Source organism: Pristiophorus japonicus, chromosome 15 (genome assembly GCF_044704955.1).
Source record: "Pristiophorus japonicus isolate sPriJap1 chromosome 15, sPriJap1.hap1, whole genome shotgun sequence".
Taxonomy (NCBI): Eukaryota; Metazoa; Chordata; class Chondrichthyes; family Pristiophoridae; genus Pristiophorus; species Pristiophorus japonicus.
In genome coordinates, this window is record NC_091991.1 from 24,581,777 (window position 1) to 24,608,311 (window position 26,535).

Sequence of the window (26,535 nt, forward strand, 5' to 3'; positions counted from 1 at the left end):
TGGGTGGGACTGGTTTGCCACACGGTCTTTCCGCTGCCTGCGCTTGATTTCTGCTCGCTCTCGACTTCTGCACGCTTTCGATGACGAGACTCGAGGTGCTCAGCGCCCTCCCAGATGCGTTTCCTCCACTTAGGGCAGTCTTTGACCAGCAGCGTCGGTGGCAGTCGGGAGCAGCGTCGAGGAGGTCCGTTGGTGAGGCCTATAAAAGGCACAGCAGGGAGTCGGGAGCAGCGTCGAGGAGGTGCGTTGGTGAGGCCTATAAAAGGCACAGCAGGGAGTCCGGGGCCCAGCGTCGGCGGCAGTCGGAGCAGCGTCGAGGAGGTTCGTTGGTGAGGCCTATAAAAGGCACAGCAGGGAGTCCGGGGCCCAGCGTCGGCGGCAGTCGGGAGCAGCGTCGAGGAGGGCCGTTGGTGAGGCCTATAAAAGGCACAGCAGGGAGTCCGGGGCCCAGCGTCGGCGGCAGTCGGAGCAGCGTCGAGAAGGTGCGTTGGTGAGGCCTATAAAAGGCGTACTTGTGCAGCTACAGGGAGAAGGCAAAAAAGAAACAGAAAGCAGACGTCACAGCCAAGGGGGTAAGTGATTGGCTGGTGATTGGTGAGTAGTTTTCTTTTTTCTCTTCTATAACAGTGAGTAAACTTTAGCATTGCTGTTGCTTATCTAAGGGTTAAGTCATGGCAGGACAGCTCGGTCACGTGTTATGCTCCTCCTGTACCATGTGGGAACTCAGGGACAACGCCAGTGTTCCTGACGACTACATGTGCGGGAAGTGCATCCGCCTCCAGCTCCTGACGGACTGCGTTGCGGAGTTGGAACTGAGGGTGGATTCACTCTGGAGCATCCACAATGCTGAGGATGACGTGAGTAGCACGTGTAGCGAGTTGGTCGTACTGCAGGGAAAGGGTCCACAGCCAGATAGGGAATGGAAGACCAGCAGGAAGAGCAGTGCAAGAAAGGTAGTGCAGGGATCCCCTGTGGTCATCCCCCTGCAAAACAGATACACTGCTTTGGGTACTGTTGGGGGGGATGACTCATCAGGGGAAGGCAGCAGCAGCCAAGTTCATGGCACCGTGGCTGGCTCTGTTGCACAGGAGGGCAGGAAAAAGAGTGGGAGAGCGATAGTGATAGGGGATTCAATTGTAAGGGGAATAGATAGGCGTTTCTGCGGCCGCAACCGAGACTCCAGGATGGTATGTTGCCTCCCTGGTGCAAGGGTCAAGGATGTCTCGGAGCGGGTGCAGGACATTCTAAAAAGGGAGGGAGAACAGCCAGTTGTCGTGGTGCACATTGGTACCAACGACATAGGTAAAAAAAGGGATGAGGTCCTACGAAACGAATTTAAGGAGCTAGGAGCTAAATTAAAAAGTAGGACCTCAAAAGTAGTAATCTCGGGATTGCTACCAGTGCCACGTGCTAGTCAGAGTAGGAATCGCAGGATAGTGCAGATGAATACGTGGCTTGAGCAGTGGTGCAGCAGGGAGGGATTCAAATTCCTGGGGCATTGGAACCGGTTCTGGGGGAGGTGGACCAGTACAAACCGGATGGTCTGCACCTGGGCAGGACCGGAACCAATGTCCTAGGGGGAGTGTTTGCTAGTGCTGTTGGGGAGGAGTTAAACTAATATGGCAGGGGGATGAGAACCAATGCAGGGAAACAGAGGGAAACAAAAAGGAGACAAAAGCAAAAGACAGAAAGGAGATGAGGAAAAGTGGAGGGCAGAGAAACCCAAGGCAAAGAACAAAAAGGGCCACTGTACAGAAAAATTCTAAAAGGACAAAGGGTGTTAAAAAAACAAGCCTGAAGGCTTTGTGTCTTAATGCAAGGAGTATCCGTAATGAGGTGGATGAATTAATTGTGCAAATAGATGTTAACAAATATGATGTGATTGGGATTACAGAGACGTGGCTCCAGGATGATCAGGGCTGGGAACTCAACATCCAGGGGTATTCAACATTCAGGAAGGATAGAATAAAAGGAAAAGGAGGTGTGGTAGCATTGCTGGTTAAGGAGGAGATTAATGCAATAGTTAAGAAGACATTAGCTTGGATGATGTGGAATCTATATGAGTAGAGCTGCAGAACACCAAAGGGCAAAAAACGTTAGTGGGAGTTGTGTACAGACCTCCAAACAGTAGTAGTGATGTTGGGGAGGGCATCAAACAGGAAATTAGGGGTGCATGCAATAAAGGTGCAGCAGTTATAATGGGTGACTTTAATATGCACATAGATTGGGCTAACCAAACTGGAAGCAATACGGTGGAGGAGGATTTCCTGGAGTGCATAAGGGATGGTTTTCTAGACCAATATGTCGAGGAACCAACTAGGAGGGAGGCCATCTTAGACTGGGTGTTGTGTAATGAGAGGATTAATTAGCAATCTCGCTGTGCGAGGCCCCTTGGGGAAGAGTGACCATAATATGGTGGAATTCTGCATTAGGATGGAGAATGAAACAGTTAATTCAGAGACCATGGTCCAGAACTTAAAGAAGGGTAACTTTGAAGGTATGAGGCGTGAATTGGCTAGGATAGATTGGCGAATGATACTTAAGGGGTTGACTGTGGATGGGCAATGGCAGACATTTAGAGACCGCATGGATGAACTACAACAATTGTACATTCCTGTCTGGCGTAAAAATAAAAAAGGGAAGGTGGCTCAACCGTGGCTATCAAGGGAAATCAGGGTTAGTATTAAAGCCAAGGAAGTGGCATACAAATTGGCCAGAAATAGCAGCGAACCCGGGGACTGGGAGAAATTTAGAACTCAGCAGAGGAGGACAAAGGGTTTGATTAGGGCAGGGAAAATGGAGTACGAGAAGAAGCTTGCAGGGAACATTAAGACGGATTGCAAAAGTTTCTATAGATATGTAAAGAGAAAAAGGTTAGTAAAGACAAACGTAGGTCCCCTGCAGTCAGAATCAGGGGAAGTCATAACGGGGAACAGAGAAATGGCGGACCAATTGAACAAGTACTTTGGTTCGGTATTCACTAAGGAGGACACAAACAACCTTCCGGATATAAAAGGGGTCAGAGGGTCTAGTAAGGAGGAGGAACTGAGGGAAATCCTTATTAGTCGGGAAATTGTGTTGGGGAAATTGATGGGATTGAAGGCCGATAAACCCCCAGGGCCTGATGGACTGCATCCCAGAGTACTTAAGGAGGTGGCCTTGGAAATAGCGGATGCATTGACAGTAATTTTCCAACATTCCATTGACTCTGGATCAGTTCCTATCGAGTGGAGGGTAGCCAATGTAACCCCACTTTTTAAAAAAGGAGAGAGAAAGCAGGGAATTATAGACCAGTCAGCCTGACATCGGTAGTGGGTAAAATGATGGAATCAATTATTAAGGATGTCATAGCAGCGCATTTGGAAAGAGGTGACATGATAGGTCCAAGTCAGCATGGATTTGTGAAAGGGAAATCATGCTTGACAAATCTTCTGGAATTTTTTGAGGATGTTTCCAGTAGAGTGGACAAGGGAGAACCAGTTGATGTGGTGTATTTGGACTTTCAGAAGGCTTTCGACAAGGTCCCACACAAGAGATTAATGTGCAAAGTTAAAGCACATGGGATTGGGGGTAGTGTGCTGACATGGATTGAGAACTGGTTGTCAGACAGGAAGCAAAGAGTAGGAGTAAATGGTAGGCAGTGACTAGTGGGGTACCACAAGGTTCTGTGCTGGGGCCCCAGCTGTTTACACTATAAATGAATGATTTAGACGAGGGGATTAAATGTAGTATCTCCAAATTGGCGGATGACACTAAGTTGGGTGGCAGTGTGAGCTGCGAGGAGAATGCTATGAGGCTGCAGAGCGACTTGGATAGGTTAGGTGAGTGGGCAAATGCATGGCAGATGAAGTATAATGTGGATAAATGTGAGGTTATCCACTTTGGTGGTAAAAACAGAGAGACAGACTATTATCTGAATGGTGACAGATTAGGAAAAGGGGAGGTGCAATGAGACCTGGGTGTCATGGTACATCAGTCATTGAAGGTTGGCATGCAGGTACAGCAGGCGGTCAAGAAAGCAAATGGCATGTTGGCCTTCATAGCGAGGAGATTTGAGTACAGGGGCAGGGAGGTGTTGCTACAGTTGTACAGGGCCTTGGTGAGGCCACACCTGGAGTATTGTGTACAGTTTTGGTCTCCTAACCTGAGGAAGGACATTCTTGCTATTGAGGGAGTGCAGCGAAGGTTCACCAGACTGATTCCCGGGATGGCGGGACTGACCTATCAAGAAAGACTGGATCAACTGGGCTTGTATTCACTGGAGTTCAGAAGAATGAGAGGGGACCTCATAGAAATGTTTAAAATTCTGATGGGTTTAGACAGGTTAGATGCAGGAAGAATGTTCCCAATGTTGGGGAAGTCCAGAACCAGGGGACACAGTCTAAGGATAAGGGGTAAGCCATTTAGGACTGAGATGAGGAGAAACTTCTTCACCCAGAGAGTGGTGAACCTGTGGAATTCTCTACCACAGAAAGTTGTTGAGGCCAATTCACTAAATATATTCAAGACGGAGTTAGATGAAGTCCTTACTACTAGGGGGATCAAGGGGTATGGCGAGAAAGCAGGAATGGGGTACTGAAGTTGAATGTTCAGCCATGAACTCATTGAATGGTGGTGCAGGCTAGAAAGGCCGAATGGCCTACTCCACCTATTTTCTATGTTTCTATGACTCCCAGGTGTCAGTGGGGCTGTTGCACTTTATCAGGGAGGCTTTGAGGGTGTCCTTGTAATGTTTCCACTGCCCACCTTTGGCTCGTTTGCCATGAAGGAGTTCTGAGTAGAGCGCTTGCTTTGGGAGTCTCGTGTCTGGCATGTGAACTATGCGGTCTGCCCAGCGGACATCACTTTCAATTACCCCAGCATTGATTTCAGTGCCTGCTGTATTCAGTTAAATGTTTTAATATATTATTCATTGCCAAGCAATGCTGGGACTCTTTTATGTACCGGCATTGTTACAGAGGCAGAAAGGATGGAAAGTGCAACCTATAACATTCCAATCACCTTTATCATCTCATTCGAAAATGGACAGGGTGCACCAATTCTACAATGGGTGGAAATACTGAAGTTGGGCAGGCCTAGAAACTCCTACCTGTTTGTGTAGATGACCTGTATGCAAAGTAAAACAACTATTGGAGCAATCATAGCACAGATTCATATACTCGTAGAAAGAAAACAATTCAACAAGTACTTAATAGCAAATTAATTGATGCTATTCTGGAGTGAAAGTTGATTCATTTCAAAAGTTCTACATTAGTATCGCTTTTGGGGAGCTGTGCCAGCTTTTGCTAGTTTTCTCGGTTGTTATGTTGCCCATGGATCATTATATGTTATAGTATGGCTTAAAGCAAAGTCATTTATTTCATACAAAAATAGTTCACATTGCCATGAAGATTTCCTCTGGGCTCTATGTATAACAAAATTGTAAACTTATTTTTAAAAAGCATATTTATGATGTTGCCAGAAATGGTGCACAGAGTTAAATCTTCCTCCGTGATAATTAAAGAAACAAACAAACTTTATAAGATAACTTACAATGAGGTATCAGATTGGAACAATCTTAAAGCGACCAGAGCTATAAACGTATGTGCCGTGGAGTAAAATGGTGCACTTGTTTAGTTTAGTTACCGAAAGCATTAGCTGAAGCTTTGTAGGTTTATGGCTGCACAGCCTATGAACTGTGAAATGATGTGTGATCTAATAAAGACAGGTGGGTAATGTAATGAACTTTGGCAGTGACGAATAGTGATACAAATAAAAACTGAAACTGATGGAAATCTGGAATAAAATAGGAAATGCTGACAACATGTAGCAACTGCTTGTGAAAAGAGAAATGATATGTTAATGTTTCAGGTGGAGAACCTTCACAGGGGTTAGCTTCTATACGTATGCCAATGACACCCAGTTCTAACTGTCCATCACATTTCTCAACCCATGACCACATCGGTGGTGTTTGACTGCCTCTATGATATTTTCCTGCACATTGGAAAGACCAAAACTATCATTTTCAGCCATTGTGATGAACTGACACCATCCTCCTTCCCCCCCACTCAGACTGAACCAGGCTGTGTGTATCCTTGGCAACCTGTTCAACCCAGACCGGAGCTTTAAGCCTCACATCCTATCCATCAATAATAGTACTTATTTCTACCTTTTGTAACAGTGCCTGCCGCCACCCCTACCTTAGTCCATTAGCCACTGAACCCTCTATCCATGACTTAGCTTCATTATTCAAATGACCTATTTTCGGGTCTCTCATTCTCCATCCTCTATGAATTCCAATTCGTTGTCTATTCGCATTGCCAGAAATAGACATCCTGCATTGAAATTTATTTTCCTTACACCATCCCAATGATCTTGTTAAATATAAGATTGCTTATAGAGCCAGTAAATATATAAGTCTTAAAAATACAAATAAAATCTAACAAATTACTTCAAACAATTAACAAACATGAGTATACAATCCTCACACTTAACAAAACACTAACTGGGCCACAGTTTGCAGGTGTTCTAACCTTTCACAAACTCATGGGAGGAAGTGGGTTTAGCTGAACAAAAATTTGTAAAAAAGAAAATACATCTGACATCATGCATTATCTAATATTAAATTGCTTTCTCTGTTGCAAAGAATTTGTGGTTCGGTTTCTGTAAGAACTCAGATAGCAGGTTTATTATTGCATATATGTATACGTAATATTATAATGACACTTTTTATATGCTGTAAAATTCTTATTGTACTCCCTTCCATTTGCAATGCCCTGTCGATCAAAACTGCCTTGAGGACCCTACTATTCCGTGGCTCTTTAAAGCTCTGGTTATAATTCAGCTACCTATCTCAGTCTAAAGTTACAAGAGGACAGATAATAGTCACTGCTTTCTCATAACATTACAACCATTAGAGATTATGTTTATAAAATGTTGGGAATCTAGTTGGCCTTTGTGTAAAATGCAATTTTGCACTGGTCTGAAATTACAACGGCCTTCGATAGGGGGGCTTGTCACTTTCTCGTATCTGTATACTCATGACTTAGATGGGGACCTAAATCCCAAGTGATTCTTCTACACACTATGCAATTTTTAGTTACTCTGGCACAAGATAAAGCCAACTGAAATAGGGAACCAAGATGCTGTGTGGGCATGTGCTTCCTTGCAGGTGTTACTCAAGTCTGGGCAATGAAGTATTAGGGCTGACTGTATTAGAAACATCTGAAATTTCAGCCTCCATGACAATATATTCTCCATTTCCACCTTGTTGCCAAGTTGGGCTGGGAGGGTGGAAACTGAATTTAGACATCTTTAAAATGAGCCCATATGTGTAGCTCACTACGTGAATCAGGTGAGGATTTCATTATTTTTAACAGCCTCTTACATTTTCGATTTTTTTGTGTGCAGAGAAAAAGAGCATTCTTTCAAGAAAACTTAAAGAAAGTAGGGCTACAGATTGAAGCAACGAAATCGGTGAGTGCTCATTTGAATTTTTATACTCTCAACCGGTAAGTGTGTCCAGTAGAAATCTGGCCCAAGGGAATGCTTTCAGCCTGCGTAGCATCTCAATTCTCGAGAAACAGTGCCCATGGCATATATTTGTACAACCAATTTCCTCCTGTTTTCTTGCCCCCTCCTCACCTAAGGCATTGCTGTTATGGTATCGTTTCATGGCATTGGCTGTTCTCTAGTACTAAGTTGCCGTTCCTTAAATGTAGCCTAAACAGTGAATGTTGGCAGGCTTATTCTATTGTGATGTACAAAGTCCAGCACTGGCCATTTGATAGTGATGAGGAGTGGGAGCTCTGGTTGGTTTTAATTGTGCTTGGAGCAACATCTGAGGGGCACACCTTGGAAAAGCAACCTTCCTTTTCAAACCTAAATCATTGCAAGCTTCCTAACAGTAAGTGTTACTGCTCCACCTGATCTTTCAGTGTACCAACTGATCCGGTTTCTGATGCCAACTCAAACCCAGCCCCAACCCATATCTTTCCTCGCAGTCTTGCCGCTTAGCTTTCAACCTAACGCACACTTATTCCTGACCAAGAGAGCCTTACGGCTAAGGGGATCAAGGGATATGGAGAGAAAGCAGGAAAGGGGTACTGAGGGAATGATCAGCCATGATCTTGTTGAATGGCGGTGCAGGCTCGAAGAGCCGAATGGCCTACTCTTGCACCTATTTTCTATGTTTCTATGAACAATACTAGGCCTCCTACTGCTGTTTCGTTGGCCTTTTATCCCTGGTCTCCACATTCCCTGACCTGCCTCCTCAGCCCCATGCTTTCCATTCTGCTGGCATGCCTTGTTCCTATTGTCCGTTGCCATTTTCTGCACTGAGCTGGGAAAAACTTGATCTTTTTAATGTTTAAAGTGCTGATAGTGTTTAGAATATAATTGCCGACTAACAATGCTTAAAAATGTAAAAAGCCTGCTTTCCCAGCTCAACGGAGGCCAATGGAACGTTTGTGCTAGGTTTCTTCAATAAAGATAATGCTAAGAAGAGCTAAAATGGAAAGAGTTTGAGGAGAGGTTAGCATGAGGGGAGAGTGTAGCATGAGGTCAAAGTACAGCAAAGATCAAGGAGGAAATCGTTGGGGATTTGAGATTAGTTTGCGGGATCAGAAACAATGTAAATGGCAGCTGTGGAGGGAAACGGTGAGCGGAGTGAAGCAAAACAGGCCAAGTGACGATGTAGATGGCAAATGGGGAGGTAAGAGCCTAAAAGACAGTAAGGTGGCTAAACAATGAGGGGCTGGGGAGAGCAACAATGAAATGGAAATAGGGCCACCAAAGCATATCGTTTTGTGCCGCACCGCATTAGCTTCATAAAAAGAGCAGCTCGCACTTCACCTCCCTGTGAGTTTCATGAATTTGCTGCATTTACATAGAAACATAGAAAATAGGTGCAGGAGTAGGCCATTCGGCCCTTCAAGCCTGCACCACCATTCAATATGATCATGGCTGATCATGCAACTTCAGTACCCCATTCCTGTTTTCTCTCCATACCCCTTGACCCTTTTAGCCATGAGGGCCACATCTAACTCCCTTTTGAATATATCTAACGAACTGGCTCCAACAACTTTCTGTGTAGAGAATTCCACATGCCCACAACTCTCTGAGTGAAGAAGTTTCTCCTCATCTCGGCCCTAAATGGCTTACCCCTTATCCTTAGACTGTGACCCCTGGTTCTGGACTTCCCCAACATTGGGAACATTCTTCCTGCATCTAACCTGTCCAATCCCGTCAGAATTTTATATGTTTCTGTGAGATCCCCTCTCGTTCTTCTAAATTCCATTGACTACAAGCCTAGTCAATCCAGTCTTTCTTCATATGTCAGTCCTGTCATCCCGGGAATCAGTCTGGTGTACCTTCGCTGCACTCCCTTAATAGCAAGAATGTCCTTCCTCAGATTAGGAGACCAAAACTACACAATATTCAAGGTGTGGCCTTACCACGGCCCTGTACAACTGTAGTAAGACCTCCCTGCTCCTATACTTGAATCCTCTCTCTATGAAGGCCAACATGCCATTTGCCTTCTTCACCGCCTGGTGCACCTGTATGCCACCCTTCAATGACTGATGTACCACCTCTCCCTTGACTAATCTATCACCATTCAGATAATAATCAGCCCTCCTGTTTTTACCACCAAAGTGGATAACCTCACATTTATGCACATTATACCGCATCTACCATGTATTTGCCCACTCACCTAACCTGTCCAAGTCACCCAGCATCCTCTTAGCATCCTCCTCACAGCTCACACTGCCACCCAGCTTAGTGTCATCAGCAAACTTGGAGATATTACTTTCCTTCGTCCAAATCATTAATGAATATATTAATTGTCTGCTCAACCCGGCACACAAAGTTAAGTCTAGTAATTAATAGTGTAAGTACCCTTTTAACAATGTGATAATTATTAATGACCTCTATGGCCCAGAAAATTAACAATTATAAGTCTCATTCCTGCAATAATTGATGGAAAAAATTTTTAAGTAAAATTTTTAATTTTTTCTTTTACTTTCTGTCTCTCTCTTACTCCAATCTATCTTTTCCTCTTTATTTCTCTTTCTGTACCTGATATGACATTGAATTCACCCACTCTAATTCACCCTCCTTCTCAGTCTTTCCTCTGTTTATTTTTCAATCCTTAAATTGCATTGGTTAAAGAGATATACCATTGGACCCATTGTTCATCGGGATCTCAGATGCCCTGTTGTCATCGCCTCACACTTCTAGCAACTTGCAGGGCAAACTAATTTTGAGCTCGAGGGTGCAGGAGCAAGTCAAACTGACAGGGCACAACATGAGATGCCCACTGCAGCAAATTCTGGGCCATTATAATGTCTGTAAAATAAGCACAGAAATTTACAGTAATTTTATGGAGAAAGCCTATTTTTCAGTACGTAATAATTTCTTATTCACTCTCGTTAGAAATTTCAAACTGTGCTTAGAGCCAGCTCACCCCAAGCAGTGGCTGAAGAATTTGCTTTGTTTTCACATCAAAGTTTGCTTTATCAGAAATTTCTCTGTAGACCATATTTTTATGTTTTATTTATATATATATAGGATTGGCTAACTAACAGAGAACAGAGAGTCGGGATAAATGGTTCATTCTCTGGTTTGGGTGCCGCGGGGATCAGTGCTGGGACCCCAACTATTTACAATCTATATTAACGACTTGGAAGAAAGGACTGAGTGTACCGTAGCCAAGTTTGCTGAAGATACAAAGATGGGAGGAAAAGCAATGTGTGAGGAGGACACAAAAAATCTGCAAAAGGACATAGACAGGCTAAGTGAGTGGGCAAAAATTTGGCAGATGGAGTGTAATGTTGGAAAGTGTGAGGTCATGCACTTTGGCAGAAAAAAATCAATGAGCAACTTATTATTTAAATAGAGAAAGATTTCAAAGTGCTGCAGTACAGCGGGACCTGGGGGTACTTGTGTATGAAACACAAGGATAGTATGCAGGTAAAGCAAGTGATCAGGAAGGCCAATGGTATCTTGGTCTTTATTGCAAAGGGGATGGAGTATAAAAGCAGGAAAGTCTTGCTACACCTATACAAGGTATTGGTGAGGCCACACCTGGAATACTGTGTGCAGTTTTGGTTTCCATATTTACGAAAGGATATACTTGCTTTGGAGGCAGTTCCGAGAAGGTTCACTAGGTTGATTCCAGAGTTGAGGGGGTTGACTTATGAGGAAAGGTTGAGTAGGTTGGGCCTCTACTCATTGGAATTCAGAAGAATGCGAGGTGATCTTACCGAAACGTATAAGATTATGAGGGGGCTTGACAAGGTGGATGCAGAGAGGATGTTTCCACCGATGGGGGAGACTAGAACTAGAGGACATGATCTTAGAATAAGGGGCCGCCCATTTAAAACAGAGATGAGGGGAAATTTCTTCTCTGAGTGTTGTAAATCTGTGGAATTCACTGCCTCAGAGAGCTGTGGAAGCTGGGACATTGAATAAATTTAAGACAAAAATACAGTTTTTTAAATGATAAGGGGTTATGGGGAGCGGGCGGGGAAGTGAAGCTGAGTTAATGATCAGATCAGCCATGATCTTATGAATGGCGGAGCAGGCGCGAGGGGCCGTATGGCCTACTCCTGTTCCTATTTCTTATGTTCTTATGTACTCATAATGGAGTTAATCTTGTGAAGCTGCTTCAGTGATACTGTAGCTTTATACTCTTTGAAACATTACCTGACATATTCTCCTAAATCTTAACCGTAATAAAGCTTTTATGCTAGTTCTTTGTACTGTACCAATATATTTATATTCAATAACAGTACACATATCTGGCATGAGGTCGCTTGTTATAACCTTAAACAAGTCTGTATATCCATGATAGATTGATATCTGCTGCATTGTACTTTAAGTGTATTTTCATAAGGGCAATGGTCGACCTAACAGTTAAAAAATGAATGTTTGTGCACTGTTTCACGTTGTTCTATTGCCATTGTAGATTTTAGATTTGAAGACTGTTTTCTTGAAACTCCATGCGCCATGGGAAGTTCTCTGTCGTCATGCTGAAGTCCTTCACATCAAACTACCTCTACATTCCAATGATTTAAAGCAGAAGACTTCCAGATTCAACTGCATCACCAAGATTTTCTCAGTGGATGAAGACAAAATTCCACCAGAGCCTGAATATTTCACTGCGCCATTTGAGATGGACCGTATTAAAAGTTTCCATACTGCCGATCGTGATACCTTCTTCACACCGGCTACTCGAAGTAGAATAGTAAGTCAATGACAAACAATGTTACCACTAACCCGCAGACTTGTACTTGTGCGAAAAAATCCTAATTGAAGCTGAGTAAGTATAGAATGTTCATAACTTCACATACATGATAGACTCCAACTTTCAACCGAGCAATCTTTCCTTATGGTGTATATTTGGTTTCAACTGGGGACAGAGGGATTTCCCTGAAGGGGCAAGTAAAAATCATTTGCACTTCTCCCTCATTATCAATCTTTCTTATTTTGGTTTACAATGAACAATTTTAAGCAAGAATTTACATTCTGAAGCTGAACACAGTGCTTGTAAATAATCACCTTTTCGATCTAATTCTGCAGGTCCAATACATTCTGAATCGCTGTGAATATAAAAAAGGAAGACCAAACAAGTTTGGTATCACCAAACTTCTGGACTCAAAAACATACAAGGCAGCCTATACCCTCCATGATGTAAGTCATTTTAAATAGTTCATTGTTTCTCAAAACTTGTCAGCTGACTATTATTGATGTGGTGAATGTATACTAAAAATAGACAGAAAATAGGTCAAAGAAGCAATATTAAATAATTAGACATTGTTGCAATGGATGTGACTGGTGTGATTCTATTGACATAAGAGCTATAGTGATGCACTCTAGGTATAGCACACATCAGAACATGTCATTGGACACTAACTTGACTATTGGTAAATGCCTAAACAAAACATAAAATTATTAAAATATAAGAATAAATATACCAACAAAGGTATCTTTAATGCACTAAAACTATAGGCATTTATCAGCAGTTTTATAGTTGTATTTAAAAAAAAACACAACTCCCATTTTCTCCCCTCTCGTGAAGGTACTGACTGATGCTGAGATACAGTTCCACAGTCACAGGCTGTCCTCTAGTGCCTGGCCAAAGTAACCATTCTTCATGTGTGAGACTGGACAATAAGGAGAAGATTTTCTCTTTTACACTTGAGTGTAAATAGTTACCTGGGCAGAACGCGTAGAGGAAAATCAGGCTGGGAGAATTGCCTGCCCATAACAGAACCTACCCAACTTTATGTCCATTAAAATCTGCCCTTAAGTATCAGCCAGCAATTTAACAGTGGACCACCAGAGCCTGACCCAATCCCGTTAGTATACAGGTGTAACTTACATAGGATATTTCAGAAGGATATGACCACAAACTCAACTAAAATGAGTATTAGAGTTAATTTAATGAAGTGTGGTTCTTAATTGTCTCTTCCAGTGTAAATTCAACCAGAAATCATCAGATCCATCATGCCCCAATGAGAGATACCTTCTATACAGGGAGTGGGCTCATCCCAAGAACTTCTACAAACTGCAGCCCCTCGATCTTATCAGGTACTTAATTCTTTCATCTGTAACGTACAGCATTACATTTATAATAACTCAGCTGCATTCACTGGGAACTATTTCGAGGTTGCCCAAATTGAATTTGTGTAATGGAGAAAGAAAACTTTCATCCCGTCAGTAAAACCAGAGCCCAAAGACGAAAGGACACTGTGCCACTCAGTCATTTCAAACATCAATGCTTTTTAGTGCAATATTTCATTGACAAGCACCTGGCACACTAGGGACCTCGTACGGTTATCGATGCAATATATGCAGCCGTGTATATGTATGTCCAGAATTAGGCACTTCTTCCATCAGCGCACCCACATCCGTTGATTTGATGGGAGACTCCATCATTGTTAAATTAAATGCAGTGTAGTGCAGATGTCAAAACGAGGAGACGTTCATGTGGCATTTTGGTGAAGTGAAATGATGGGGGAAATCATTTGAAATCTAATAGAGTATGACTGAGAAAAAATTGTAATAGCATAGTCAAAAGATTTTCACCGCAGCTCATTCATAAATGGAATGGTATCATGTTTTCAAACTAGAAACACAAAATATTGCGGATGCTGGAAATCTGAAATAAAAACACAAAATGCTGGAAATACTCAGCAGGTCAGGCAGCATCTGTGGAGAGAGAAACAGAGTTAACGTTTCAAGTCGATGACCTTTCATCAGAACTGGAAAAAGTTAGGCGGAAGTGCAGACCAGGTACCTGAGGGAATCAGTGGGCTTATAGTGGATATTTGTCATCAGCCCAAACTATCCCCCCGAAATGGAGACATAGAAGTCGAGGAAGGAAGATGGACCATGTGAAAGTGCGGGAAGGGTGGAAATTGAAAGCAAAGTGTATGAAATTTTTCTAATTCGGGGTGCGAGCAGGAAATGACACTGATACAATCATTAATGCACTGGAAAAAGAGGTGAGGGAGGGAACCCAAGTAGGACTGAAACAAATAATATTCCACATAATCCACGAAAAGCCAGCCATAGCTAGGAGCCATGCGGATTCCCATAGCAACACCTTTAATTTGGAGGAAGTGAGTGTAGTCAAAGAAGAAATTGTTCAACGTCGGAACAAGTTCAGCTAGGCGGAGGTGGGTGGTAGTGATGGGGATTCGTTGGGCCTTTGATCAAAGAAGAAGTGGAACACCCTCAGGCCATCCATGTGGGGGATGGAGGTGTAGAGAGATTGGACATCCACAGTGAAAAGGAGATGGTTGGGGGGGGCGTGGGGAGGTCAGGAACTTCTGCTGAGGGGGAAGACCAGGTGCTTGGGTGGGGGAGAAGCTCAGGAACTTCAGGGTTGGGGGCAGGAACTTCTTTGGAGAAGGACTTAACCCATGAGAGTGAGCCCTGCCTGTTCCAAGTGAGCTCTGTTCTGTCTGGAATCGGCAGTCAGAATGGCTCGAATTACACTTTGCAGAGAAACTGCTGGGTGTGTCTTATCCTCCAAGGGGACCAATCAGCAATCAGGACGTCATCAAGAGGGCCCAATCAGTGCTATAGGTGTTGCAAATTAAAGTGTCCTTTATATATTAATGAGTAATAATATAAGTAATTAATGCAAATATACACCTGTCGAAATTTTATGCCGATTAAAATATGTTAATGTTCTACATTTTTAAAATTCCAACAAATTTTAACACAGTATTTAAGAATAATGGAAACTGTCAGGTATTATTGAGATTTGTAAAATTTGTAATTATTTTTACCCATTATTTTTAGCCACCCAGCATCTTTCAGCCAAAAGGTTTTCCCAGGTTGCCACCAGTGCCCTCTGGGCTGGCCACGAGAAGCCAACAGAGACCAGCTCCGTATGATTCTTCATTCTCATTTTCCCTCTCTGCGGCTCATAGATGTCACAGCCTCTACTCAATACCTTCCTTTCAACATGACTGATCAGGAACTAAGCAGAGTGTAACTCAAAGCAGTGCCCAATCCTGGTTCAGACCACTAACTGTTAGCACACTAACCACGTCACTGCCCCACCTTTATGGAAAAGATAACCTGTTTGCCCTGTTTCGATGGGCAGGAAACGATCAAAATGTAAAAACACGAAATGAAAAATGAGAGAATCTTTCAAGTCTATATTTCTGCTTATCTCTGTGTATACATGCACCTGTGCCATAAGGGTGGGGAAAGCCTCACCTTTGTTGTTGAGCTATCAATTTCTAGTGTCAAAACAGTAATACTGTAAACAGAGCTACATACACTTTGCAGAACGTCCTTCCCCATGTCCATCGGTCCTCTCCGATAGTTTTAATTAATCAGCTTCAGAATGGTTAAGCTTTTTACTAAGAATATCTGAACAATACATTTGAACCTGTAAATATCCACTTTCCTACTTATGATGTATCTCTTTGCTTCCATGTTGCTACCTATTGTAGCTATACTATGGGGAGAATTTTCACAAGAAAAATGGGTGGCTTGGAGCTGGGGGCGGGGGAAGTGAAAGTTGGAGAAATTTAAAACCCAACCCCAACTTGCTCAGTTTCACCTTTTACTCAAGTGGGACAGGGGGCGGGCAGCCAAACCGCTACCAGGAGGCGGCTTGGCATTTTAAATATGATAATGAGTCCTGAAGGCTCTGCTTTAACCTGCTGTGCAGATTTAACTGCAGGCGGCTGGGAATCCCAAGGCTGGAACGTGGCAAGCACAGCCTCCCCAGGGTCAGGGATCCCCCATGGGGATCGATCTCAACCCCCCCACCTCTCCTCCTGGGTCAGGGATGGGACCCCCTGGGATCGAGACTCAGCCCTGGAGATTGAACTCCTCCAGGGGATGGGACTCCCCACCCCGGCTTCCCCACCCCGGCTTGGAACCCACCCCCCGGCTTGGAACCACCTCTCTATCACCTGGACCCAGCACCTAGCTGGTCCTGCGTTGTTTCTGGTCAGTGTTCCCTGCCATTACCTGTCAATCAGGCTGACTTCCAGGCGGGGAACCTGCCCATTATGTCACACGCAGTTAAACTTCATAGCATGTGGGGAAACTCAGAACTCTGGATTTCCCGCCATCTACCGGGTCCCCCGTGTTCCCCCCCTGCCCCCACTGCCTGTGCGGGTCGGAAAATGGAAAATCTCGGCATATGTGTCAGCTGAGGCTGAGTGGGTAGCACTCACACCTCTGGGTCAGAAGGTTCAAGTCCCACTCCAGAGGCTTGAGCATAATAATCTAGGCAGACACATCAGCGCAGTGCTAGGGGAGCGCTGCACTGTCAGAGGTGCCGTCTTTTGGATGAGACGTTAAAACGTGGCCCTGTTTGCTCTCAGGTGGACGTAAAAGATCTTATGGCACTATTTCGAAGATGAGCAGGGGAGTTATCTCTGGTGTCCTGGCCAATATTTATCCCTCAGTCAACATAACAAACGCAGTTTATCTGGTTATCACATTGCTGTTTGTGGGAGCTTGCTGTGCACAAATTAGCTGCTGCGTTTCCTACATTACAACAGTGACTACACTTCAAAAGTACTCCAGTGGTTGTGAAAGGCGCTTATAGAAATGCAATTTTCTTTTTTAGCTGCGCAGTGGAGCTATAAAACAACACTTTATTTAACTGCATTGCACTCTATAATTTTTTTGTGCTCATTATTTTAAATTAGCTTTGCTATACCTTTTAACCCAATTGGTTCCAGCATATTTGCATCCTATTGAATAAATGCAAGAAATTTGGTATGGCCACGTTTGGGTCAGTGTGTCCCTGACTTTCTGGTCATTAATTTTAATAACCAGGAAATGGTGAATGCTAACCTCCAGGCTCAGTTTTCTGTCACAGCAAGACTCCATACTGGAAACAGCAACTTATTCCAGTTCTGCCATTTTGTCGCACAGTTTGAAGCTGCTTTTGTTGTTTGGAAGATTGTTATCTTTGCCAAAAGTTTCTTTTTTTAATTCCTCTTCGCAGGAAGTATTTTGGAGAGAAGATTGGAATCTATTTTGCTTGGCTTGGTTTCTATACAGGAATGCTGGCCATTGCAGGGTTCACAGGACTTATCTGTTTTATTTTTGGAATACTGACTCTGGATCACAGTACTTGGAGGTATGTGGGAAAAAAATCTGTTTGAATGAGCGGCTCGTTCACAGCATGCAAGATCATATAGGATAAAAAATGGTGATATATTAGAACTTCAGTGTAACATTGGTGACATCCATAGGGTTACATAGGATATACAGCACAGAAACAGACCATTCAGCCCAACCAGTCCATGCCAACATTTATGCTCCACTCGAGCCTCCTCCCGTCTTTCCTCATCTAAATCTGTCAGCTTAACCCTCTATTCCCTTCTCCCTCATGTGCTTGTCTAGCCTCCCCTTAAATGCACCAATACTATTCGCTTCAACCACTTCCTGTGGTAGCGCGTTCCACATTCTCACCACTCTCTGGGCAAAGAAGTTTTTTCTGAATTCCCTATCCAAAATAGCATTTTATATTGAGGTGTGCTGTGTAGTGACAGTTGCATTGATCATTGCCGAGTAATGTTGTATAGCTTTCTGCTGACAGACTTGTTTCATTCTGACAAATTTAGTCTGCTGTATACATTTTAAATCCCCTCCTACTTTTTAAAAAATGTTTAATTTCATGAACTGCATTGCTGGCCCATCATTCGTGATATTTTCATGTACTGACCCAATAAAATGAAGCTGCATGGAGTTTGTTTCAAGCAACTGCAATATGTTTTTGTGGAAAGCACAGGAATGCTGGCAAGTTTCATAAAATCTACTGGGACATTTCAGAGCATTTCTGGAAACATGTAATGATTTTTAAAACCTTTTATCCCAGTGAATGCCTCACTAGCATGGGAAACTATCCTCAGGAAACTGCTTCCTGACTCAAATCAGTGAAAGATTTAACTTTTCAAAATGATTTTATTTTCAAATGTGCTTTCAACAGTACTTCATAGACCAATGGGATGCAGTGGGATTGAATAAAGCCTGCAGCATCTGTACTTCTGACTGGCCCTCTGCATGTTCCTCTGATGTTATTATAGCTGCATGTTATATGGGTTAGTTGGCAGTGATTGCTCAGTTGTGGCTCATGAATATAGCACATTGTACAGCTCCCCCTGTACTGCTTTTGCATTTTAATATTTTTTACTCAGAAAATATTAAAACAAGGAACAATAGCATGTTAACAGATACAAAACTACATAATAAAAGTCATTTTATTTGGCGCTGTTAAATTAGGGTTTTATTTCTGTATTCCATTAGTACTGAAGAAAGGTTTCCATGCTTTGACAGTATCATTGAAATAGCTGCAACTAAACTTAACTGTTCCAATGGTAAACTAGCCATATACAATTAATGCTGGTAACCAGTCTGGCAGGAGCTTTCTTTCAACCAATCATTACATGTAAGGGTTAAAGATTCCAGATGGACATTGAAATGCCAGATGTTTCTTTTCATTTGTTTTATGCACCACAACCCTATTCTGATGGTGGCCCCACTTACATGTCCTGTGCTTGTCAGCCCATTCCTCCTAACACTTGGGACCCATTCCAACTGAGAATACTATCCATTACATGCGCTAATGAGAAAAAACGTTCTTAGCTCTTAGTGCTACAGATACCTTTCATTTTGGCAGTAATGCAAAAATAAATGGTTTCTCTGTTGCCTTAGTAGGCTAATGAAGTGCTGTGTGTTAGAGACCAGGATGGTTCCAAGTTCAATCCATGTTCTGGGCTGAGTTAGTTGACCTCACCTCAGATAGGATTAGGGGTGCTATAATTGTTCTAGCGTTTCTGGGCTAAAGAGCTCAAGCTGCCAAATGCTGTCCAGTGACCCATGCTGGAAAGTGCATTGTGTGTGGATGTCAGGTAAGGAAAAGATCAGGTTTGACTGTGATTTTTCCCCCCGCCCCATCCTTGGTCAATAGCCTCACTCACCTTCTCGAATCAAATGTGAAGAATGCCCATTTCGTGATACACATGGATGATTTTCAGAAAGTGTTGCTTCAGGAGGAGAAGAGCAGAAAAAATGGGGAATAAAATAAAAATTGGCCCATGTCTGAGTTTTTTAATGAAGATGAGCAATAAATGGGATGCCTTTAAATGGGTGCCAGCATTCCTGCCAAAACAGGCGGGAGGCTCTTTAAATATGCAAATTTGGGTCATAGGCCCCCGATTGCAATTTACAACAATTAGGCAGAGTATGTGCCGTGCACACTAGACCCAGTTGGTACCAGGCGTTGAGCGGCCCAACCAACAGTCCTTAAAGGGGCCGCTCTGCGCAAAGTTTTTGAGTTTAAAAAACAAAGATTTTGTGGTCCCCGAGGGGCATTTGTGATCCTCCAAGCCACACAAAAATCTTCCGGTCTGCTGCTGGCCTTTCTCACCTATCGCGGGGATCAGTTCCACTGCCTGCCCTTCCCACACGGGTTGCCAGCTGAACCTGAAAATGGTTCAGGCCTCCTGACCATCGCTTTGGGTGGGTGCCGCAATTTCCGCTTTACGCCCATTTTGGGCGCAGGTTGAGAATCGCCCCCATTTACTTTAATTCAACAATAGGTCAAGTACATTTCTTCTTCAAAGTACAAAAAGTGCACAATTTGTTGTCAATATTGTAAAAGCACAATCATTCATAATTTTTTAAATCACTAGCAGTTATATGTGGGTATGGTTACTTCACCACTTTACCATTTGTAGTCGAACAGAAATATATAAAATTACATAACAAGATTTCATATTGCAAAGAGCTACATATGTATAAACTGTTGTACTACGTTATAACCATTGGATTTCTTTGCTCTGTTTCTGTTTTAAAGTAAGGAAGTATGTGATCCTTTGATTGGAGGCAGTATTATCATGTGTCCCCAATGTGACCGAGATTGTACATATTGGAGACTTAATATAACATGTCAATCATCAAGGGTAAGTACACCAATAACATCTTGTATCATGTGAATATATTCTAATATAAGTGCAGTACTTCTAAAATAATCAATGATCAGAATTAAATCACAGTGTGGATCTTATTCTGAGTCAGCTATATGTGCGTGAAATCAACAAGAGATCTATATATAAATTATAATTCAGTCCTGACAGCAGCATAAGTTTTTTTTTCCTTTGTGAATTAACTCTACAAATTAAGGCATTTATGGTATTGAAGAACAATTTAAGAAAACGTTTGCTTAATACCTATCAAATCTCCAGTGAGTAAGAAACTATAAAGTACATGTAAGTTGTACTTATAATGTTGCAACCCAATTAGGCTCACCTAAACTAAGAGCAAAAACAAGATAGCAGAATGTAGATGAATGTTGTAAAAGTTTGATGGGGAAATTATGCCGTGCACCTCTGTGGGGAGTTAACAGAGCACAAAAATGTTGTCTCCTGGCGGGGGGGGCAAGTTACCGGCTCCTACGAAATTGCACGGGAGTTAGCAGAGGCACAAAACCAGTAGCGCCCCCACTGGTAGCGCCCCAAGGCCACTGCGCGAAATCTAAAGGGGAGGTGTGCGACACCATTTTGCCGGTCCGGCCTTGGTGTCGATCCTCGTGGGGTCTATGCCGCGATCGTGCAGCCCGGCACCCTTCATCACCACTGGCCTAGTCTAGGCACTGAAAAACCCTGCAGAGTTCACAGCGTGCCTTCCCCTTTGACGGAAGGGGAGGGCCTTTGGAATGCGTCAGCGCTTGGAATGCGTCAGCGCTACGCAGAGAGGACACGTAGTGCTCCAACTTTCATAGAAACATAGAAAATAGGTGCAGGAGTAGGCCATTCGGCCCTTCGAGCCTGCACCGCCATTCAATAAGATTATGGCTGATCATTCCCTCAGCACCCCTTTCCTGCTTTCTCTCCATACCCCTTGATCCCCTGAACTGAAAGGGCCATATCTAACTCCGTCTTGAATATATCCAATGAACTGGCATCAACAACTCTCTGCAGCAGGGAATTCCACAGGTTAACAACTCTCTGAGTGAAGAAGTTTCTCCTCATCTCAGTCCTAAATGGCCTACCCCTTATCCTAAGACTATGTCCGCTGGCTCTGGACTTCCTCAACATCGGGAACATTCTTCCCGCATCTAACCTGTCCAGTTCTGTCAGAATCCTATACGTTTCTATGAGATCCCCTCTCGTCCTTCTAAACTCCAGTGAATAAAGGCCCAGTTGATCCAGTCTCTCCTCATATGACAATCCAGCCATCCCTGGAATCAGTCTGGTGAACCTTCGCTGCACTCCCTCAATACCAAGAACGTCCTTCCTCAGATTAGGAGACCAAAACTGAACACAATATTCCAGGTGAGGCCTCACCAAGGCCCTGTGCAACTGCAGTAAGACCTCCCTGCTCCTATACGCAAATCCCCTAGCTATGAAGGCCAACATACCATCTGCCTTCTTTACCGCCTGCTGTACCTGCATGCCCACTTTCAGTGACTGATGAACCATGACACCCAGGTCTCGTTGTACCTCCCCTTTTCCTAATCTGCCGCCATTCAGATAATATTCTGCCTTCGTGTTTTTGCCCCCAAAATGGATAACCTCACATTTATCCACATTATATAGCATCTGCCATGCATTTAACCACTCACCTAACCTGTCCAATTCACCCTGCAGCCTCTTAGCATCCTCCTCACAGCTCGCACTGTCAACCAGTTTAGTGTCATCCGCAAACTTGGAGATATTACACTCAATTCCTTCATCTAAATCGTTAATGTATATTGTAAAGAGCTGGGATCCCAGCACTAAGCCCTGCGGTACTTCACTAGTCACTGCTTGTCATTCTGAAAAGGACCTTTTTATCCCGACTTTCTGCTTCCTGTCTGCCAACCAGTTCTCTATCCACATCAGTACATTACCCCCAATACCATGTGCTTTGATTTTGCACACCAAACTCTTGTGCAGGACCTTGCCAAAAGCCTTTTGAAAGTCCAAATACACCACATCCACTGGTTCTCCCTTGTCCACTCTGCTACTTTCATCCTCAAAAAAAATTCCAGAAGATTCATCAAGCATGTTTTCCCTTTCATAAATCCATGCTGACTTGGTCCGATCCCGTCACTGATTTCCAAATGCGCTGCTATTTCATCCTTAATGATTGATTCCAACATTTTCCCCACTACTGATGTCAGGCTAATCAGTCTATAAATACCTGTTTTCTCTCTCTCTCCTTTTTTAAAAAGTGGTGTTACATTAGCTACCCTCCAGTCCATAGGAACTGATCCAGAGTTGATAAACTGTTGGAAAATGATCACCAATGCATCCACTCTTTCTAGGGCCACTTCCTTAAGTACACTGGGATGCAGACTATCAGGCCCCTGGGATTTATCGGCCTTCAATCCCATCAATTTCCCTAACACAATTTTCCGCTTTATAAGGATATCCTTCAGTTCCTCCTTCTCACCAGACCCACTGTCCCCTAGTACATTCGGAAGGTTATTTGTGTCTTCCTTCGTGAAGACAGAACCGAAGTATTGGTTCAATTGGTCTGCCATTTCTTTGTTCCCCATTATAAATTCACCTGAATCCAACTGCAAGGGACCTACGTTTGTCTTCACTAATCTTTTTCTCTTCACATATTTATAGAAGCTTTTGCAGTCAGTTTTTATATTCCCTGCAAGCTTCCTCTCGTACTCTATTTTCCCCCTCTTAATTAAACCCTTAGTCCTCCTCTGCTGAATTCTAAATTTCTCCCAGTCCTCAGGTTTGTTGCTTTTTCTAGCCAATTTATATGCCTCTTCCTTGGCTTTAATACTATCCTTAATTTCCCTTGTTAGCCACGGTTGAGCCACCTTCCCCGTTTTATTTTTACTCCAAACAGGGATGTAGAGTTGCTGAAGTTCATCCATGTGATCTTTAAATGTTTGCCATTGTTTATCCACCATCAACCCTTTAAGTATCCTTTGCCAGTCTATTCTAGCCACTTCACGCCTCATACCATCGAAGTTACCTTTCCTTAAGTTCAGGACCCTAGTCTCTGAATTAACTTTGTCACTCTCCATCTTAATGATGAATTCTACTATATTATGGTCACTCTTCCCCAAGGAGCCTCACATAACAAGATGGCTAATTAGTCCCTTCTCATTACACATCACCCAGTCTAGGATGGCCAGCTCTCTGGTTGGTTCCTCGACATATTGGTCTAGAAAACCATTCCTAATACACTCCAGGAAATCCTCCTCCACCGCATTGCTACCAGTTAGGTTAGCCCAATCAATATGTAGATTAAAGTCGCCCATGATTACTGCTGTACTTTATTGCACACATCCCTTATTTCTTGTTTGATGCTGTCCCCAACCTCACTACTACTATTTGGTGGCCTGTACACAACTCCCACTAGCGTTTTCTGTCCTTTGGTATTCCATAGCTCCACCCATACCGATTCCACATCATCCAAGCTAATGTCCTTCCTTACAATTGCATTAATTTCCTCTATAACTAGCAACGCAACCCCGCCTCCTTTTCCTTTCTGTCTATCCTTCCTAAATGCTGAATACGCTTGGATGTTGAGTTCCCAGCTTTGGTCACCCTGGAGCCAATCACATCGTATCCGTTAACTGTTATCTGCGCAGTTAATTCATCCAACCTTATTCCGAATACTCCTCGCATTAAGGCACAGAGCCTTCAGGCTTGTCTTTTTAACACGCTTTGCCCCTTTAGAATTTTGCTGTAATGTGGCCCTTTTTGTTTTTTGCCTTGGGTTTCTCTGCCCTCCACTTTTACTATTCTTCTTTCTATCTTTTGATCCTGACTCCATTTTATTTCCCTCTGTCTCCCTGCACAGGTTCCCATCCCCCTGCCATATTAGTTTAACTTCTCCCCAACTTTCACCCGGGTAGCGCCCCTGAGCCAGCCCCGATAGGAAGTGGAGTACCGGATATTGCGCTCCACTTCATCTCGGGGAGGGGGGGCAGGGGGCGGTAGGCCCAATTTCGCTTCCGGGGCGATACTTCTGCGGTGGGCGCAGAATGTCCGGCCTCGCAACTGTTACCGCCTGCAAACGGGGCAATACGCAATTTCGGCCCTCTAAGACTTTTGGCTCATAAACAAAATATTTTTAATGGGGTCAAATTCTGCAGATGGATTCATGATATAGCTACAGAGTGCGAGGTGAGCACTATGATATCATCTATTCCAGTAAACACTACAAAAAAGTGATGTCTCCCTGTTGAATCCAGAGTGAAAATGTACAGTGTTAAAAATTGGATTTAGTTGCCTGTAAGCGATTGACATTTCCAATATTTCAGTAGACTGCAATTACCCTTTAAAGCAATAGAAAAATCTTTGTGGATTGAATCACCTTTTTAAGCATTACATTTTGCAGGAAATACAAAAATAAAATCACTTGTAATCGTACCTTAATTTCACTTTCAAACATAGTGGTTAGAAATTGAATACAACGTAATTACATTGTCCTTCAAATTCTCTATCTCTCAGACATTCCCCTCCATTATCTGCTCTTTTAAGAAATGCAAGTCCATAATTTGTGTCAAATGTTGCAGCTTTTGTCAAACCCCATGGCATCCACTTTATAATTGCATATAATTCCACAAGGGCATAGGTAATATCTGTGTTAACAGAATTTCAGAAATTAGATGGAATTCGGCATCTGAAATAATGCATAAAAAAGCAGAATACACTGTTATAATGTTACTAGATGAGTAATATTTCAAGTCCTGTTTATATTCGGCATACTATTGTGCACAGGTTTTTTTACATTTATTTATATATATATTCCACAGAAACTATCTATATTTGATAACTATGGAACACTAGCGTATGCAGTGTTTATGGGAATTTGGGGTAAGTAGATTGCAGCTGTTATTTTGCTGTAAGAATAATATTGTGTTTACAGTGTTTCTGATTGTTGTTTTCTGCATAATTAATTCTTCAAATAGAATACGAATGATGGCTGAGAGTGTAAGACAAGATTGAAAAATGACGATCACAAAATGCAATAGAAAGCTTTAGTGACTCTCTCTATGCTGCAAACATGAGTTTGCAGAAAGAAGGACATGCAAAGACCAATAATCTTCCCCATCCAAACATGGGTTAGTCATATATGCCATTGACCTAACCCCTAGCCATGCAACCTACTGGGAGAGAGGGAGGCCGGGGAATGGCCAACATAGGAAAAACACTGGGAAATTCTTCTGCAACCCTCTCTCCTCATCACTGTTGGGGTAAAAAGAAGACTTCTCTTCCTCAAGATGGACTCCCTGATATAAGGAATCAACCTGCCCGTATTGTATAGCGGCTACGGAATCACTCAGACGAAACCTCAGTTAACTGTTTTTTATTCAAACATGCTCGGGAAGGTTCCATTGAACACTTTCCCAATCAGAGGGTGTACAATTACAATAATACAGTTTTTAGAGGTATGCGAACCTCCTACAACACTACCGATTCGCCTACTGCTCAGACTGGCTCTGAGTGGTTCTCCCCCAATTATCCATCTTCCATGGTGTCAACTTTGCCTCAGTTCCTCATGCCGTGTTGATTAACTTTGTTTTCCAGGGTGGTGCCTCCTTATCCCTCTCCCAAGAACTCTAGTCAAAACTACCATTCACTATAATCTATGTTCCCAAACATTTGTGTCCTTGTTCTCTACTGAATATGTACGCTTCCATTAGTCTGTTCTAAGGTTAATCCAACGGATGGTTCAATAACCATCAGGCATTGCTGCTTCCCACTTCTTAACCCAATGTAAGCGAGTGTATAAGCGTGCTTTACATACATAAGTGAGTTATACATAATCGGTCAATATTACAATCCACACCGTAAGACAGAGGAACTCCTGATTCCTCAGAACCTCCTAATACTGATAAGCCCTCTTAAACTGGACCATTTTACGTGTCAGATCAATTCACTACCTTCAGTATCTCCATTCGTGAACCTCGGTCTGTCTCCACTCTAGTGACCGCTTTTTATCCCCTTACACCAGTCCCCCGCCACCCCTGCACCCAAGGCAATTATGCAATGTTTCAGGGGAAGGTGATACCCCATTTCTCCAGCTAGCTAATGACTTTGC

General features: G+C 43.1%; 1 protein-coding gene across 3 annotated transcripts in view; it reads left to right on the forward strand.

Annotated features, from left to right (window-relative positions):
• ano6 (anoctamin 6) overlaps positions 1-26,535 on the forward strand; it is a 148,620-nt gene that overhangs the window by 68,913 nt on the left and 53,172 nt on the right. For all 3 annotated transcript variants that reach the window (XM_070900236.1, XM_070900234.1, XM_070900235.1), the window contains 7 exons: positions 7,390-7,455; positions 11,948-12,226; positions 12,562-12,672; positions 13,457-13,572; positions 17,474-17,608; positions 20,330-20,435; positions 25,247-25,307. In XM_070900236.1, the coding sequence (XP_070756337.1) occupies positions 7,390-7,455; positions 11,948-12,226; positions 12,562-12,672; positions 13,457-13,572; positions 17,474-17,608; positions 20,330-20,435; positions 25,247-25,307 (874 nt within the window). The remainder of the gene's footprint in view (positions 1-7,389; positions 7,456-11,947; positions 12,227-12,561; positions 12,673-13,456; positions 13,573-17,473; positions 17,609-20,329; positions 20,436-25,246; positions 25,308-26,535) is intronic.